Source organism: Polyodon spathula, chromosome 9 (assembly GCF_017654505.1).
Source record: "Polyodon spathula isolate WHYD16114869_AA chromosome 9, ASM1765450v1, whole genome shotgun sequence".
In the NCBI taxonomy this organism is placed as follows: Eukaryota; Metazoa; Chordata; class Actinopteri; order Acipenseriformes; family Polyodontidae; genus Polyodon; species Polyodon spathula.
In genome coordinates, this window is record NC_054542.1 from 28,529,286 (window position 1) to 28,545,303 (window position 16,018).

Below are 16,018 nucleotides of genomic sequence, written 5' to 3' on the forward strand. Positions count from 1 at the left end.
TTTTCTGTGACTTTCTTTATTGCTTTTATTCAAGCTTACAATTCAGCAGCTGAAATCACTCCTTATCCAGTGTCCAATCAACTGTCTCACTAATTAGGTGATTAAGTGCATATGCTTCAGTCATAGTCACTCAAGCGTGTCATGGTCAAGGATGAATGATCGAGTAATTAAAAAGAAACCAAAAACATTTTGTCAATGTCCATCACTTATATACCAAATTTTTTTCAGAAATAAATGTGTTATAACAGAGAAGTTTCTTTTGATGCTTGGTGTGTATATATATCAATATATATATATATATATATATATATATATATATATATATATATATATATATATATATATATAAACAGGCAAGACAGAACCACCAGGCAGCTTCTAGCTGATATACACCTTCAGAAAATGATGCTTGACACTGGCATTTTCTTATCTATGCTGTTGGATCAGTGCTATGTTTTTACAGCACATCACAGGGTAGGTAAAATTTTAAAAGGAGAACAGTCTCACCCGTTCCTTGGCCACGTATATGATTCGGACATAGCAGAGTATCATCAGGAAAATTAGGGTGAACAGTGGGATGTACCATCTGCAGGGAAATAGACAAAAGGTAAGAGCTCTGTTAGGATGAGCCGTATACAAAAGGCAGTTTGTTCTCCTATAGTGGAAAACAGCAACATGACCCAACAGAGCAGAGTCAAGGTATGTTTAGACACACACACACACACACACACACACACACACACACACACACACACAAATTAATATTATTGGAAATGGTCTTATTCTTTATAAACTTTGTGTTTAGGCACCAGTATTAGTGTTACAGATCGATCTGCAAAACATATATTGGGTCTGTCATTTCTCGTAAGGTTACAGTGTTTAACTATTACTGTATAATTTAAATAATGTCATAAAAATGCCGTTGAAGAGCCGTGCTGCCTGGCTGTCACTATAATTTTTGGCACTACCACTACTGGGGCACCTGTGTTGGCAGACCACTATTAGACCGTGAAGAATGACCCATCTTTCGCCCCTTTAGCGGGTGGTTACTTATAGTATAGCGGCTGAGGTATATTAGAGTGTATGTGGGTGATAAAATTGTATTATTGCAGGGAGGGAAATAAGGCAATTGGCACATTTTTAAAATTAAACAAATGTTCCAAGGCATGGAAAAGATGTGACACAACAAAAACATGGTAAGTTACAATAAATCTGAGTTCAGCCTTCAAAAATTGAGCCAATGTTGCAAACTGCACGTGGCAGTAGACAGGGCATTACTAGAAATAAGACAAGTCATGGGGTCCAGCATTACAGTACGGTTTTCCAGAGGTATCTATACTCTAACAGCAGGTCACTTTTTCACAGAGCAAGCATACTCTCAAAGGATTTTCTTCTAATGACACTTATTTTGAGTCTGAAAAGTGCTCATGTTTCCAAAAGATCCTGACGTAAAGAATGCTATTTGTTACAAAAAGGAGCAACCTTCATGACACCAGCTTGGTGTGATCAACACACTGTGCATGTGAAGGTATCAAACAGAGCAGTGGCAACTGGAACAAGGCCACAGATCATTTTACCTTCCACTATACTACTTGTCACAAAACACCGATATCTAACCGCTACTTGATTCCCAGCCAAGCATGTAACGAGAGACCCTAGATCATCACTCGCAGCTCAGATTAAAGGCAAACTGCACTGCAGCGAGGCAGGAGCCATGAGAAGGAGAACAATAGTAGACTGGTTCTCTTATTTATGCAGTACTAAGAGACACAAGTAAAACTCTTTGACACATGCTTTGATGAGAAGTATTGAATAATGTCTTCAGTAATAAAGACTTCTAGTTGAAATGTTGGCAAAACAGTTTTTTTTTTTTTTTTTTAATTATTATTTTCTATTAGTATTGCTGCATATCTTATGATTGAAGGGTTGATACTTCAGTACCTTTGTTACAATAGTCATGGGTGGGAGTAAAACACCAGACATTGCATTGCATTGAGGTCTGCTCTGTCATTTATTGTGAGCTAAATTAGTCTCAAAGACAAACCACTAAAGGAGAGGGCAGTGCAATTTAAGACACATCAGACTCTCACTTCACAATCTCCAAGGTACACAGTAGAAGGAACTGCAAAGAGAAAAAGCTGGAAGTACCTTCTCAGGTTTCCCCATTGAAAACATCTGGGATCTGTTACTTTCTAATGGCCCAAAGTAAGGGAGTGTCTAATAAAGATTAAAACACAGATACATGTCAACTGCCTTACTGTGTCTATGGGATAAGAGCGAGTCACACTACAAAGATGAAACACAGAGACCAGCTTGATGAAGCTGCTGATTACTCAGCTGCAATCTCTAACTTAATCTGTGTTACATCAATGTCTTAGTTTCTGTTAACTCTTTAAATGCTGAATGGCCCCCAGCCAAGATCAGCATGATCAGCACTGGTAACAGTGATAGGTTTCACCAATACAGAAGATTTTTATTTTATATTATTGTAACCTTCTAACATGCATGTGTCTGTGAGTCTGAGAATAAACCAAAGACCTTCCCATATACCGCGATCACCCAGTAAGAGCTGCAGGACCTCCAAGTCACAGGCCCTTCCCAGTGAAAGCTATTTTGTGTTTTACTGCACTCATGAACCACCTACCACATCAATGACAAGTGTAAAAAATAACTGATCCTGTTTTATTTACTAGCAATGCCGAATATTAGGAGTAATTGATTTTTTAAATTTTTTTCATGTGGGTTTCATGTGGAAAGGTTCTAAGGTTTAATTCAGGTTTTTTAAAGCCTTCTGAAACATAGTATGTGACACCCTTTCATTGCTCAGATTATGCAGACGATATAGCCTGAAAGCATGCTGTCTCTAAATGATAGAAACAGTGGTGGATTCTAATAGCGAGCCCTTAGTTAAACCCATCAACAGGCTCCACCACAGAGATGTTAATAAGAAGTCCTACAAATCACCCCTGGGGGAAAACACCAACAGGATTAATACAGAGTTAAAGGCACCAGTATTGAGATCCGCTGCCTCTAGGATCATACAAAAAATACACAGCAGAACCTTGACTGGCCATTTTAAGATTACAGAGAAAACACAGGGACAAAAGTGTCACTCGACACAAGGAATGATACAGATGCGCCACAGATATTTCAGTGGAGCACAACCTTTAGAAATCAAGCCCCAAGCTGGATTTTATTGGATTATTGGCTTGCATTTTTTAAAGGTGCTGCAACGCCACAGTGTCTCCTGCTTGTAGAACAACTCTGGCATTTCATTAAAAATGCATAATGTACATTAGGACTGGAACGTGTAACTATCTCCAATCAATACGACCAAAGTGTGTGGGCACTAAGTGAAATTCAAAAGACACCATTGCTCAATGTGCGCTGTGGTAACTTGACTTAATTTGATCTGTTTGAACACCGGATCAGTTATGAAGGTGCTGTAAAAGGCATTACCAGATCCAGATTTTCAGATGGTGGCAGATAGTAACATCAACCACTTGAGCTGTATCTTTTCTAATACAATCTATTTCTATTCATATACAGCAATACCTCCCCCCTTACAAGCATGAAGAAAATCACGGGTATACAGTAAAAATAAAACCAGCAGCAACACAACTCAAAGCGGGTGGAGAGAGGTGACTGTTTGACTTCATTCTACAATTGACAAATGATGTAACCGTAACTTTGATCACATGTTTGGCTCTTATTATCTTACTAATCATTTTCAGTAAGTTTCTGTTTATATTGCAGTGACTCACGCAAATGTGTCCTGCAACTATACTACAAGTTCTAGTATTGTGTTGCAGGTAATAGGATTTCTGCTGACCCCACATCATTTCCCTAGTGCAGCTATATAGGTATAAGGCTTAGATGGGGTTTTGTTACCTGTAACACAGAAAGAAAAGCTGTAGTGTTGTGGCCAAAAGAACGGACTTCACCGGAGCCAAAGTGAAAATGGAGGAACTCTCTTTAAAGGCCCAGTGTACATGGATAATAAATATCAATGCTATTGTGATTATGTTGGGGCGGAAAAAAAAATACAGAAACTATAATAAACCGAGGAATCCAGAAGTAAAGGAGTGAAAAAAAAACAGGTAGATCTTCTTGATTCTATAAGCTGTTATTGATGCGGGTGGTTGATTATATTCAGTGAATGAAACCATCACATTAGTGCAGCAGCACAAAACAAAACTGCATTTCTAAGTGTGCATCCTAATGCGTTCGGTTCAGCACCATCAGACTTCAAATCGGTAGACCAATTAATCTGCTTCTGTATCAATCTAGTGCCGCGCGCAAGTGTTTCTCTTCCGCTGTCTGCCTCCTAATCTCCATTCTTCACTGATGTAATTAGAGTTAATGAAGAGCCACCCCTCACGTCAGTCCTTAATCCCCAGCTCAGCTTCACACTGCTGCAGAGGACTCGCTAGCACCGTTCAAGCACACAGACTACGAAAACTGTAGAGCCAGAACAGCATACTGTATTTCCTACTCTATTTCATAAATAAGTCAGTGTGCTACAATTCTGATAAAATAATGCAGGCTAATTGTATTAGAGACCAGATAGGACAAGCTCTTTTAAAATGGTGACTCGGGAGATATTCCTGGACTGTCCCGGGATTCAGCCTAGGACAGAGATACATCACCAGGGCTAACCCGGACCCAGCATGTGTCTGAACAGGGACCTCTATGAGGCTGGGCTAGGTGGTTAATAATATGCTAATAAACTGAGAATTTCTGTGAATAGTCTGAAATATAGCAGAACTTATCATCCTGTACCAAAAATATTGTGCATTTGGTAATTCAGTTTCACTTTTTACATGTCACTTCATGTAAAACAAAGTGCCCAGTTTAACCATGTTCAACAAAAGAAAACGAGCAAGCAAGGGATGAATATAATTACTGTGCCGTTAAAAAGCTGAAACAAGATGCCGCCCTCCTTAGCCAGTTTGTGTTTGTGTGCGCATTTGTTTGATTTTTTTAAATGTAAACGCCATTTCTGTTTCAGATTAACATGCACTTACAGTGGAAAATAACAATGTCTGATTGCTTTGGCGTGGATTGACAAAGCATGGCATGAACTTTTTCTGGAATGCTTTTTTTGTAAAATGCCAATTACTGCATTACAGTGCTTTGATTTGCAATCATTTTCACAGATTGTCTTTGTATAGTATTGTGGCAAAGTGGCAATTAGTAGCAGGTGTATAGCAGGTGCGGTGCTGGTGCAGTAATCCCCAGACAAACAGGCAACAAAGTACGGGTGAAATGGTTTGTTTAATGGTTATTAATCCAATTGTCTGATGACCAGCCAGCAAATAATAATGAGCTGGCAACTGGCAATACACAGCAACGTGTACTGCACAGTAGTGAAAAGGGTTGCAGTCCTGTAAACAATAAGCACAGTACTAAACACACACAATTCGACCACAAGTCCAAAGTGTGTGCTCTCAGTGCTTGTGGTGAAGTATAATATAATACGTGCTAAATTTGTGAACAAGTGGTGATAACAATGTTAACTGTAACTGTAGTGCAGAGTTGATCCGGTTTTGTGCTGGCCCGTGTCAACAGCTCTGGGTTCGTGTTTAGCCGTCTGGTGATTTAACAAACAAGACAATTACTAACAACACGAGAAACAAACAAACACTCACAAAATACTTTTACAACGTTTTCACTGCGCCTCACATGGTCCTTCCAGTTTCTCAATATAAACCAAGCGAAGGAAAAGATTTACGATTCTCTGCCCCCTTTACGCTATCACGCATGACCCCTTGGTAAATGATTGCAGCTGTCTCTATTGCCTGCAGCTGCTACCTCGTTTACCTTCCGGGTCAATACGTTCCTGCAACGGAGTCTCGCCTTCTTCCAGGCTGACCGACTTCCTGACCCAGGAAATGAACTGTCTGGCCAGCCAGTCCAAAGACTTCCCCTTTCGCTACTTATTACCCTGATGTACCTGACATTGTTAATATAATGCCCCAATGTTAAAAAAGCAACTACAATGTAGTACAACAGCTCACTCCGAGATACCATATTTTCACATTTCCAATGGACCTCTGCAACCAATGAAATTGGATGACAGCTTCTACTGTACTGTTTGGAGATTTGACAATTCGTTTGCATGGATTTCAACATATAAAAAAAGATACAAAATCAGTTTAAATAAACAGTATACATTTATCCAGCTCTCCAAGTGACAGTTTTGAGAAGCAGTTTCTTATTCTGCCACTGAGTTTCATCAAAAGAGAGAACAGTTCTGCTTCCCTTGTGTGAATTTTGCTTATCTGCAAACTAACAGTTAAAAGGGCTCCTGCTGCTTTGGAGCCAATAACAATAACGGCTGGCCGCAAAGACCATGCCAAACTTGGCAGACTTTTTAATATTTGCTCAGACCCACAGGCACAGCTGCAAGACTTCCAAAGCGATAAAGCAGAGGATTAGTCTCCGTTGTAACTCAACAAAGGTAGCTGTACCACAGTGTGCAACCCATGGCTGAAAACCTATGCACTTCCCAGACTGCTCAAATGCAATTTAGTAATAGAGATCATATGTATATTTTGGATGACAAAGTGCACCTACACTGAAGGGCAGCCTGATCAATAGGAGTGTAGCTGTCACAATGTGAAAAAGTGTCTGAAGGACTGCGGGAATGAGGCGAGTGTAGGGCTGTGCAGTAATTTATTCCCCAGCTTTGGTGTGCAGAGAAGGCTGCTCTCACAGAGCAAATCTGTGCAGAGCTTCTCGTCTGTCTTTTATCTGCCACTCCCTGCAGCCATCACCTCCCTCTACATTTGGGTCACACATCAATCACAGCTACTTAGGGAGGGCGGAGTCTTGGCTGTTTCTGGCTATTCAGCTTCAGCAGAAACTTGACTAGTTTCAGGTAAGGGTTCAGTCAGCGGGGTTGGATTTTGTAAAAGGTTTAAAGTTGCACCTCCTGAGCTTATTTCATCTTAAACGGCACACTATACATGTATCACTAAAACAATGAACGCCATTCTACAGATACTATTCATATCTTAGATACTACTTCCGTCAGCACAGCGATTGCCCAAATGATCGCAAAGTACCAGCTAACTTGGGAAAATGTGGCCTCAACTTGCACAGATTCTTCATCATACATGCCAGGGACATTAAACTTAATCAGAAACCAGAACTGCTACGCATCATATTCCACATGTAAAGTGTGCATACTGAAAAAAAAATTCCTGATTTTTACAGATGTTTCAATTAAATGTTTATTTATTTATTTATTTATTTATTTTTACCAATTTTGTCCTTATTTTAATATTTGTAAAATAAACTCTGAAAAATAACTATACAGTGGTGTACTGTTTACCCTCTATGCAAACCACTGTAGTCTTTGCTACTTCTAAAAGGTCACGTAAGCCTTCTAATCAAGCCACAAATATCCCATTGTCCTCTGTAAGACTTCCCATACAGCGAGTCCACAGCTGAAACACAATACATTCAGTTCTGTTGTCTCCTAGAAACGCCCTCTGGGGTTTTAACAAATGATGCAGAACTTGCAGTGCTGGAAAAGCTCGCCACACAAAGTAATCTAGCTCTACACCTCACACTTACAGTTCAACTCATTAATCCAGGGGTTCAAACAATTGGGATCTGGGCATTCAAAACCACACCCCATTTAAAGATCAGCTAGGGTGCAAAGAAGAAAGATTTTTCTGTGAATGAAACCCACTAATTAAGCAACAATTTTAAAATTGGAAAGGCAGATTAAGATTAAAACAATTGTAACAATATGCAACCAGCAAGAAAACAACTTAGCTGAAGGAAGGAGCCATTATGCAGTGCATTCTGAGTGTAAGGCGGCCCTTTACACAGGGGAACAGGTTATAATGTGGTATGGTCACATGGCTCCCATTGGGCCCATAATCCACAGCCTCTTTCTTATGTCTCTTATCCCTTACCAGACCACAGTGCTACAAAAGGGGCACACTGCATCACTTGCTAGTTTTAAATGGTTACAATTATTTTATGTGTCTCAGAAAATGTGCTTTTGCATTTGCCTTTACTTTTAAGCAGGGCTTAGCATGTTTCTTTTTTTATTTAAATAGTTGTTCTCCTGTGGTTCCATCAAAAAGCTTGATCACCTCTAGTCACAAATGTCTGCAAAACAGCACAGAAAGTCCAGACTTAAGCTGTCTTTGTCAGGTGCTCTGCAGATGGAACTGTTGATTGTCAAATGCAGCAGGATGGAAACTTGACCTCAATGACTACTGCCTTCTATCACAGCCTGTCAGATTCAGTGTTCTGCCTATTGTGACTGAAACTGACTTACAACAGGGAGATGCAGCTCTTTTGTACGACACAATGTCAGGGATGCTTGTTGTTTAGCAGATTGAGAATTCATGTGATGGGCTGCTCATTTCAGCAAAAGCATGTGCTACATATCACATGTGATTCCAACTTTTCTGTAATCAGTTCAGTATCTTGATGAACTAGATGCAAGCCAGTCTTTGTCTGGGCATAGATTCGACAAGGGTACTTACATGCCAAATCTCCAGGCTACGTGATCATCTGTTATCCAGCTGTGAAAAGAAAGGGAGGTTTTACTATACTGGGAATTGGCGCACAGCTGAAGCTATTAATACACAGCCATGAAGGACCTTTTGTCAGAAAGAAGACTTCCTCAACTGTGTGTTCTGCCAGTAGACAGAGACACAGTATTCCTGGCAAATACTTTTCAGACTTCTCCTGGGTTTGCAGTCAGTCACATTCCCTGCTGTTATTGTCAATGTTGTGTAACCTATTTTATTTTGACTAACGCCAGCAATTCCTAGAACGATATAAATCGAGACCGTCAGCAATTTGCTCTGAAGATTTCTGCCCAAAAAAGGTTTTTATATATATTTGCTGAAAGAATGATTTAGGTAGGTTTGTTGGCAATTCCAGGACATGTTTTTTGTTACAAGCAAAGACCATTTCATCTAGTTGACACAGGTTCCTGAAAGTGTCAGAATAAAGCACTTAGAAATGACCTAATGTGTCCAGGGGTTCACAGTTCTAGGTCACTAAGTCCTTGCGGATTTAGTTGGTGAAACTGAAGACCACTTAAAGTAGACAGTACACAGACTGAAGAGTGAACTCTAGTGTAAGTGTAGAGTGAACACACCTCCATAAACACCTTTGTGACGCGCTCAACTGACACAAACACACACATTTTCCCAATGCGGAATAACAGTAGAACAAGGCCAAAGCACAGTTTTTTGTTTTCCAAGCTGAATCTATTGGCTCTTAACCAAGAACTGAGAACTTGACTTCAGGAGTGTTTAAGGCCACAGACAATAGAGCTTTTGTGCAAATACATAATCTGTGTTTAAAATGAACACCTCACCGACTAGTAAGGTATGTTATAAAATTAAGAGACAAGGCAAATAAAATAAAAACATATTTGATTAATATTCTAGTTACTGTTTGCTAGCACTGAAAAGTATTTATCTATTAGTACATAAAACTACTATTTTGTAAGAATAACCACATGCACTAACGGAACTACATTTTATAATAAATAAGAAACATGCTGCACTAACCCGATCAATATTTGTAAATTAAATACTACTGCCTGCTTCCAAAGGTGCAGGTCTTAACTTGTTTTTGGTCAACCAATCTTCTCTTGTTCTTATTGAATTGATGTAAGAATAATAAAAGTCTTTCCTTGAGAGAATCATTTGTATTGGCCTTCCTTAAAGTTTCTATATAAAGGTAATTTCGTGTGGAAAAATCTACCTTTAAATAGTTTTTATTAAAATAACTGCGCATTGTTTTCAACAACTAATTGCTAGACCATAGGAAGAGATAAAGCACCTTTTAGTGACTAACCATATGCCACTGACAGTTTTAATTTGTCTCTCTGCTAATGGTCTGCATGATGCAGTAAACACAATTAAAGCCCCAAAGAATACAGCAGCATTTAGCGAAGCGTCTAAACTAAAGGGGGCGGTTTAGTTTTCATTTCACAGTAATAATGCCCATGAGGTTGCGTTTTTTTGTAAAAATAAAGAAATACCTCTTCAAATTGTGGGATGGTGGAATAAGAGGTATTTGTTAGGGCTCCATAGGTTATTGACGTAGTTAAAAGCAGAGAAAAGGTGGTCTCAGAGAAAGGTTAAAAAGTATGGTATGGTTAAACACGGGCCACTCACTGTACCTCAGCCCTATATCGCTTTGTCACTCAGGGTAATTTAAAAAATACATTCTCATTTACTGTAGAAACAAAGGTTGCAGGGGTACAAATAAGACTCCCATGACAGTTCGGCCCATTCCAGCTTTCACTGTGAACTTAAACAAACACAGACAACTAAGTTCATGTGTGACTTACTGAGTTCACAGTAAGGCCTGGGATGGCCCTTCTAAAGGTTTATGCTGGTATTTTTGCACTGCATTTTGCATATCATGTTTATTATGCTTTACCATACCTCGTGGTCACAATGATTACTAATGCTTTAACATGTTTTCATAATGATTATTACACTATTCATCTTTTATAAGGAGGCTCAAACCTCAACTCACTGCAAGTCCTTTTCCATTCCCTGACTCTCAGTTTTGTTGTTTTCTAGTAAGTAGAAACTAAAAAAACTGTCAGTGCTTCCTGGAAGTAGTTACTGCCTGACAATGTCAGACAAGGCAACATTTCAAGCAGCTCGTTTTAAAGCAGTTTTCACTATGTGACTCAAGATGTTGTGGCTTGTACTACTCAAAAGGTGAAAATTGCTTTAAAATGCCATATAGTGCATCTTGCTTCATAAATTGCCAGGATATGCCTTAGTGCCCACATAGACTGCCTGTGTTATGACTTATGTCATTAAAATGTTTACTGAAATTTGGAAAGTTCAGTCTTGATTAGCTTTCAATAGATAACCTTGCTCAGTAGGCAGCTTTAACAAATGCTTGTAAGATGCCTTGGTGTGGCGTTATATACCAGTTTGTTGAAGTTGTTAGGGTTTTGAAGGGTTTTTTTTATCATAGCACTCCCGCAGAAACATTTTCTTCTGGGATATATTTAAGAGTCTGGCTCTTGTGGAAATTTCTCATTAATAAAAACATTAATCTCCTCTGAACTAATGGACTGTTTTTGACTGACTCTTTTCAGCACCTTGTCAATGGCGGTATATACATTAAAAAAAAAAAAACATTTCCTAAACTAGTTTATATAACTTAATGCGTTTAAATCCTAACTGCTGTCTTCCCTTTCCAAATCTATTAATCTCAGAGAAATCTGTAAGACTACCAAAAATTAATCCCCAGCCTAGACTTTCTGGAGAGAAGTTGTCAGATGATTGCGGAAAATTCACACCTGAGCTGAACTTTTAATGGGCTGCTGTGAGCTTGTTCCAATCTGGGTTTATTTTATAATTTTACAATATGGTATTACAATATATTATTTTTTTGTAGTTTTAGAGGGTGTCCCGTCCCAGGGCACCTATTTAGAATGCTCTCTTTTGCACTGTGCTATAATGATAATCTAGTTTTGTACCGTCATAAACAAAATATAGTTGAATGTTCTGTCAATTTTCATATTTTCCTCTTAAAATTGTATTAAACTGTAAAAAGTAAAATAAATGCTCTGTTTCTCATACGCAAGGGGGATTTAAAAAAAGGAAGTAAAAAATGCGGCTCTATGTTTCTTCAGTCCATGCGGGGGAGGAACCCAAAGCTTATAAGTAGTTCCTTTAGATATGACTGTGTTTTAATCATGTTTGGGGTGATTTGAGGAGCAGCTCTTCAGTGCTAGTAGGCAGGTTCTCTTTCACCACAGATCTGTGGAACACATGTTAGATCGGCAACACATCTGTAAAGTTGTAACAGGAAAAAGAATCATAATTCGCAATAGCTGTTCACTTGTTGGTGTTGCCTCAAACAGCTACACTATGCTGATCTAGTCAGTGTTACACGTGTCTGTAGTGAAAGAGAATCTGGCAACTACAGCTCAAGAGCTGCCCTTGAACTCAGGTCAAAATACCCTAACACATTTAATTTAACGCCGCACTACATTTTGAATAATTGCAAAAAAAGCTTTAAATTGTGGAAAACAATATCACAATATTAAAACTTCCAAAACATCCATGTTATACAACAACTTGCCTCTGCCAGTACTTAATGTTGCCTTTCTCTAACTGGGAGAAATACATTTTAAAAATCTCACAAATCCCTGTGTTGTTGGTTGAATGGTTTCATTAGAAGCTGAATATTTCTTTTGTTGTGTGCTTTCCAGAATGATGCAACACAGTAGGTAATTACCCTTCATTGACACAGTAATTCCTGTGTTTTCTGCTTAAAAAGCACAAAGAGCTAGCTGAGCGAGCTTTGTGAGTAATCGGCCCTCATCTCGGCAAAGCAGCTTTCCCTCTCAATGCAGGCATTTTACTGGTGCCAAGCGCCCTTTTATCAACTCCCACAAATTCTTTCAGCGCACAGAACTAGCATTATATTAAACCCTGTGTTTGGACTCTTACCACCAAGCACCGGCTGGGCCGTAGTAGTCTCTGAAGAGGGGGAGACACGACATCACAAATGGCACCCCCCAGGCCATGAGATGGTACAGTCTGAAAAAAAAAAAAAGAAACAGAGGTAATTAATTAGCTGAAGAAATTCATTTATTTTGTGGTTCTAGAAACGGACCACTGTATTCATTTTTTCTTTCAGAAATATTGGATGTTTAAAAAAACAAAAAAAAACAAAAAAACAAAAAAAACAGTTTTTGATACCAAAAGAGGGCAGTCATCCAATACAGGAGGATGCAGCTGAAATCGCACCAGGCAGAAATACGAATAAGCATATCATTTTAGGTTTCAATTGCATAACTATATTTTCCATTTTATGTCGGGGGAGAAGGGGCAACATTATATGTGAGTGAAAGTCTGAAACCCACTGGCATAGGTCATTAAAATAATGTGTTTCTTTTTATTGTTTTAGCTTTGGATTTAAATTTCATTGCTATTGTACAGCCCATGTGATGGTTCGGCATGAAAGGTCCCATATACTATGCGTGTAATCTTCATATTGTTGTTAAAATAGCCCCCTACATCTCTTTTCTTTCTGTATACCTTGGGGGAAAAAAAGTATTACCAAGATCATCTAAAATATAAAACAGCAAACACACTATCCACAACCTGCACTGACGCTATGTCTGTCTACAGTATTTTATTTAATGCTGTGTGGAATTTCCTTCGCTTTGCAATGTCCTATGAGAAATCACTTTCAGCCTTGAAAGTAAGGATGCAGCACCTATTCTAACACACATTTCAGTAGCAGGTGATATTTACATCTGTACTCTTAACAGGTTTGCATGTATGTATAGATTAAAATATTCAAAGGATACATCTCTGAAAGCTAAAATCTTCAGTTGTCGATGATGTAATTAAATTTTTTTTAAAAACCTGCATCACTTTTTAAGTGGGCAAACCTTAAATCAGCTGGGCCCTGGCATTTTACTTTAAAAAAACAAACCATAATCAGATGGAACAAATGCACGATTCCCCTCCAGTAGTGTGGGACTAAAAAGATGTGTTGTATGCGCTTGTCTGGTTTTGCTCCAGGTGCTTACACAGGCTCTCTGTGTCTGAAAGCAGGCCTATTGCTGATAGGAAGCGACTGTCCCTGAAGACATGTGAAGAAAGAGTGATCTCCTAATGATCCCTCCACTGAGCTGTGCAGGAAAGCCTGACATCCACCACGTGAAGGCTGATGAAAAAAACTGAACTGAGCAGAGCAGAGCAGAGCAGGGCCTGATCAGCCCCCGCGGAGCTGTGCTTGGCTGCTCTCCAGCCTGTGAGATCAGCCAGGGGGCAGAGCTCAGCATTCCTCTCACACTCTGCAGCCCTGGCAGGTGCAGTCCCGCATCGCTGGCTGCCAGAGGGGAAACCAGGAGCAGAGGCACCACACAGCAGGGAGTAGCAGACAGAGCACAGGCCTGGGATCACACACACACAACATGGATCTGAATGCCAGCCTGTCAAAGAACAAATAAATAAACAACAAGAGACACTGACAAAGGGTTACTTCACTGGTTCGTTATTAGAAACACACAAATTGATTTAAAATGAATTAGAAATAAACTATATATACATATATAAATATATTGTAAATTTCTAAATATTGAGGTAGGCCAGAAGGTCCAATAGAATTTGAGGAAATTATTTTTGCTACTCAAAATACACAGTGTGCTCTATATTAAAATGGATTGTTTGAGCTCATTACCCAAATCAATGTGGAGTTGAATTTTTACATGTTTAGTAAGGGTTAAAATAAACTGTTTTGTACACAGGATGACATTGCAGATAAAATGTTACCATTCGTAACTGGTTAATAAAACTGTTTTATGTTTCCCAATAATGGTAAACAAAATGAATAATGATAGTATGGTCATATGGTGTATATTCTACAATATAAACAGATCTTCTGTATATCTGTTTCTATCAATTTCATTTTTCAGTGCTCATTTTTGTAAATCTTTTTTTCCGGGGCTTTCGCTTTTTATATACTGTATGAAATTATTCTTTTCGGTTCCAAAATTTTGGGGTGTTTTTTTTTTTTTTCCTGTTACGACACGTATAGTAACTCGACAGTACTTGCACACTTAAGTTGTACCTTTTCCCTTTGCTGTCTTCCACACTGAAATACTTATGGTCACGGGCATATACTTCTGTGGTTTTTGTGTGATTTGACTTTTTTTTTTACATTTCGCCACACTTTACAATTCTGTTTTAAACTGCACGTAAATACTCCCTATCGAACTTTAAACACAGTGAGCAAGAACTCGTTTCTAACTGTAATCTTGTTTTAGATCTCACAAGAGTTTTACAATCCTCCAACAGAAATACAGGAATGTTCTGCCACTCAGTAGTTGAGGTGGTTGAAAGTATTCAGAATGAATCAATGTTAGATACAAGTCAGGAAGGAGGGACATTGCCCAACTGCAATGGGAAAGTGTTTTTTTTTTCACAGGGAAAGGGGTCAAAGTCAAAGTGAATTGAGTACCCATTTCCAGTGTTTTACCACTGTTCATTGGATATAAACTGATTTCATTTGTTTTGTATTGGGGGTGTTTTATCATTTTTCTCTCCAAGCGCTAGAATGGTACTGTTGGATACTTTTTGATCAAACTTTTGATCGAACAGAACTGCAATGTTTGGCCTGTCAGTGCTACTACTTGTAAACAAACCAGTGCTTTGAACTTTTTTATGAACTGCTGCACAACCCTGTTTTGTTTATATCCCAGTCCTGAACACTACATAGTAACAACATTCAATTATTTTGTTATATTGTAATAGAAGACATATTCCTAAGAGAGTTTTTTTCTCCTTTTATGTTACTTACCAATAAATCAGAATGAGTTCATACGCTCTGTCTGGCCACTTTATTAGGACCAGTACACAATATCGTGTCTGCTTTGATCATAGCTTTGACACAACGTGGCATAGACTCCACAAAGTGCTGGTCTCAAAGCATGTTAATTCATTCAATTGTTAATATTTAAGACTGGATAAGCCTCTGTCTGTCGGTGACAGCTGCCTTCCTTGGAGACCACTTTCTCTTTGTTTAGCCATTGCTTTTACCCTGTGGTGACCGATGTACCAACATGACTGTTCAACATGCTCCCACTGTTATGCCTCTTTGCGAATGCTGGTACAATAACTTCACTAAAACTGAGTAAGCATTTCTCTAGAATTGACATATCCACTATATCTCTGTCTCCAGCGACATCCATTTTACTTAGATTTTTATTGTATCTTCTATAGCCATTTTGTTGCATACTATCATAGTTTAAAATACAACACAGACAGTATATTTCTGCAACTTTACAGTGTAACAAAATGAATATACTGATGTGCACAATCACTATGTTAATAAAGGTGAAATACATGAAGCATGAAGAACAGCTCAATATGTTTCTCAAGTGTCCGGGTCCGCTGACTGACTTCAGCTCCACTACACAGAAGAAAGCAACGTGAACGCAGCCCCACAACGAGCACCTCTCACGAAGATGTTGCGTCTC

The 16,018-nt window shown here is 38.8% G+C and overlaps 1 protein-coding gene across 2 annotated transcripts in view; it reads right to left on the reverse strand.

The window, feature by feature from the left end:
- si:dkey-100n23.5 (cyclic AMP receptor-like protein A) overlaps positions 1-16,018 on the reverse strand; it is a 112,941-nt gene that overhangs the window by 43,174 nt on the left and 53,749 nt on the right. For both annotated transcript variants that reach the window (XM_041259086.1, XM_041259087.1), the window contains 3 exons: positions 12,477-12,566; positions 8,514-8,552; positions 508-586 (listed from right to left, as the gene is read on the reverse strand). In XM_041259086.1, coding sequence (XP_041115020.1) covers positions 508-586; positions 8,514-8,552; positions 12,477-12,566 — 208 coding nt within the window. The remainder of the gene's footprint in view (positions 1-507; positions 587-8,513; positions 8,553-12,476; positions 12,567-16,018) is intronic.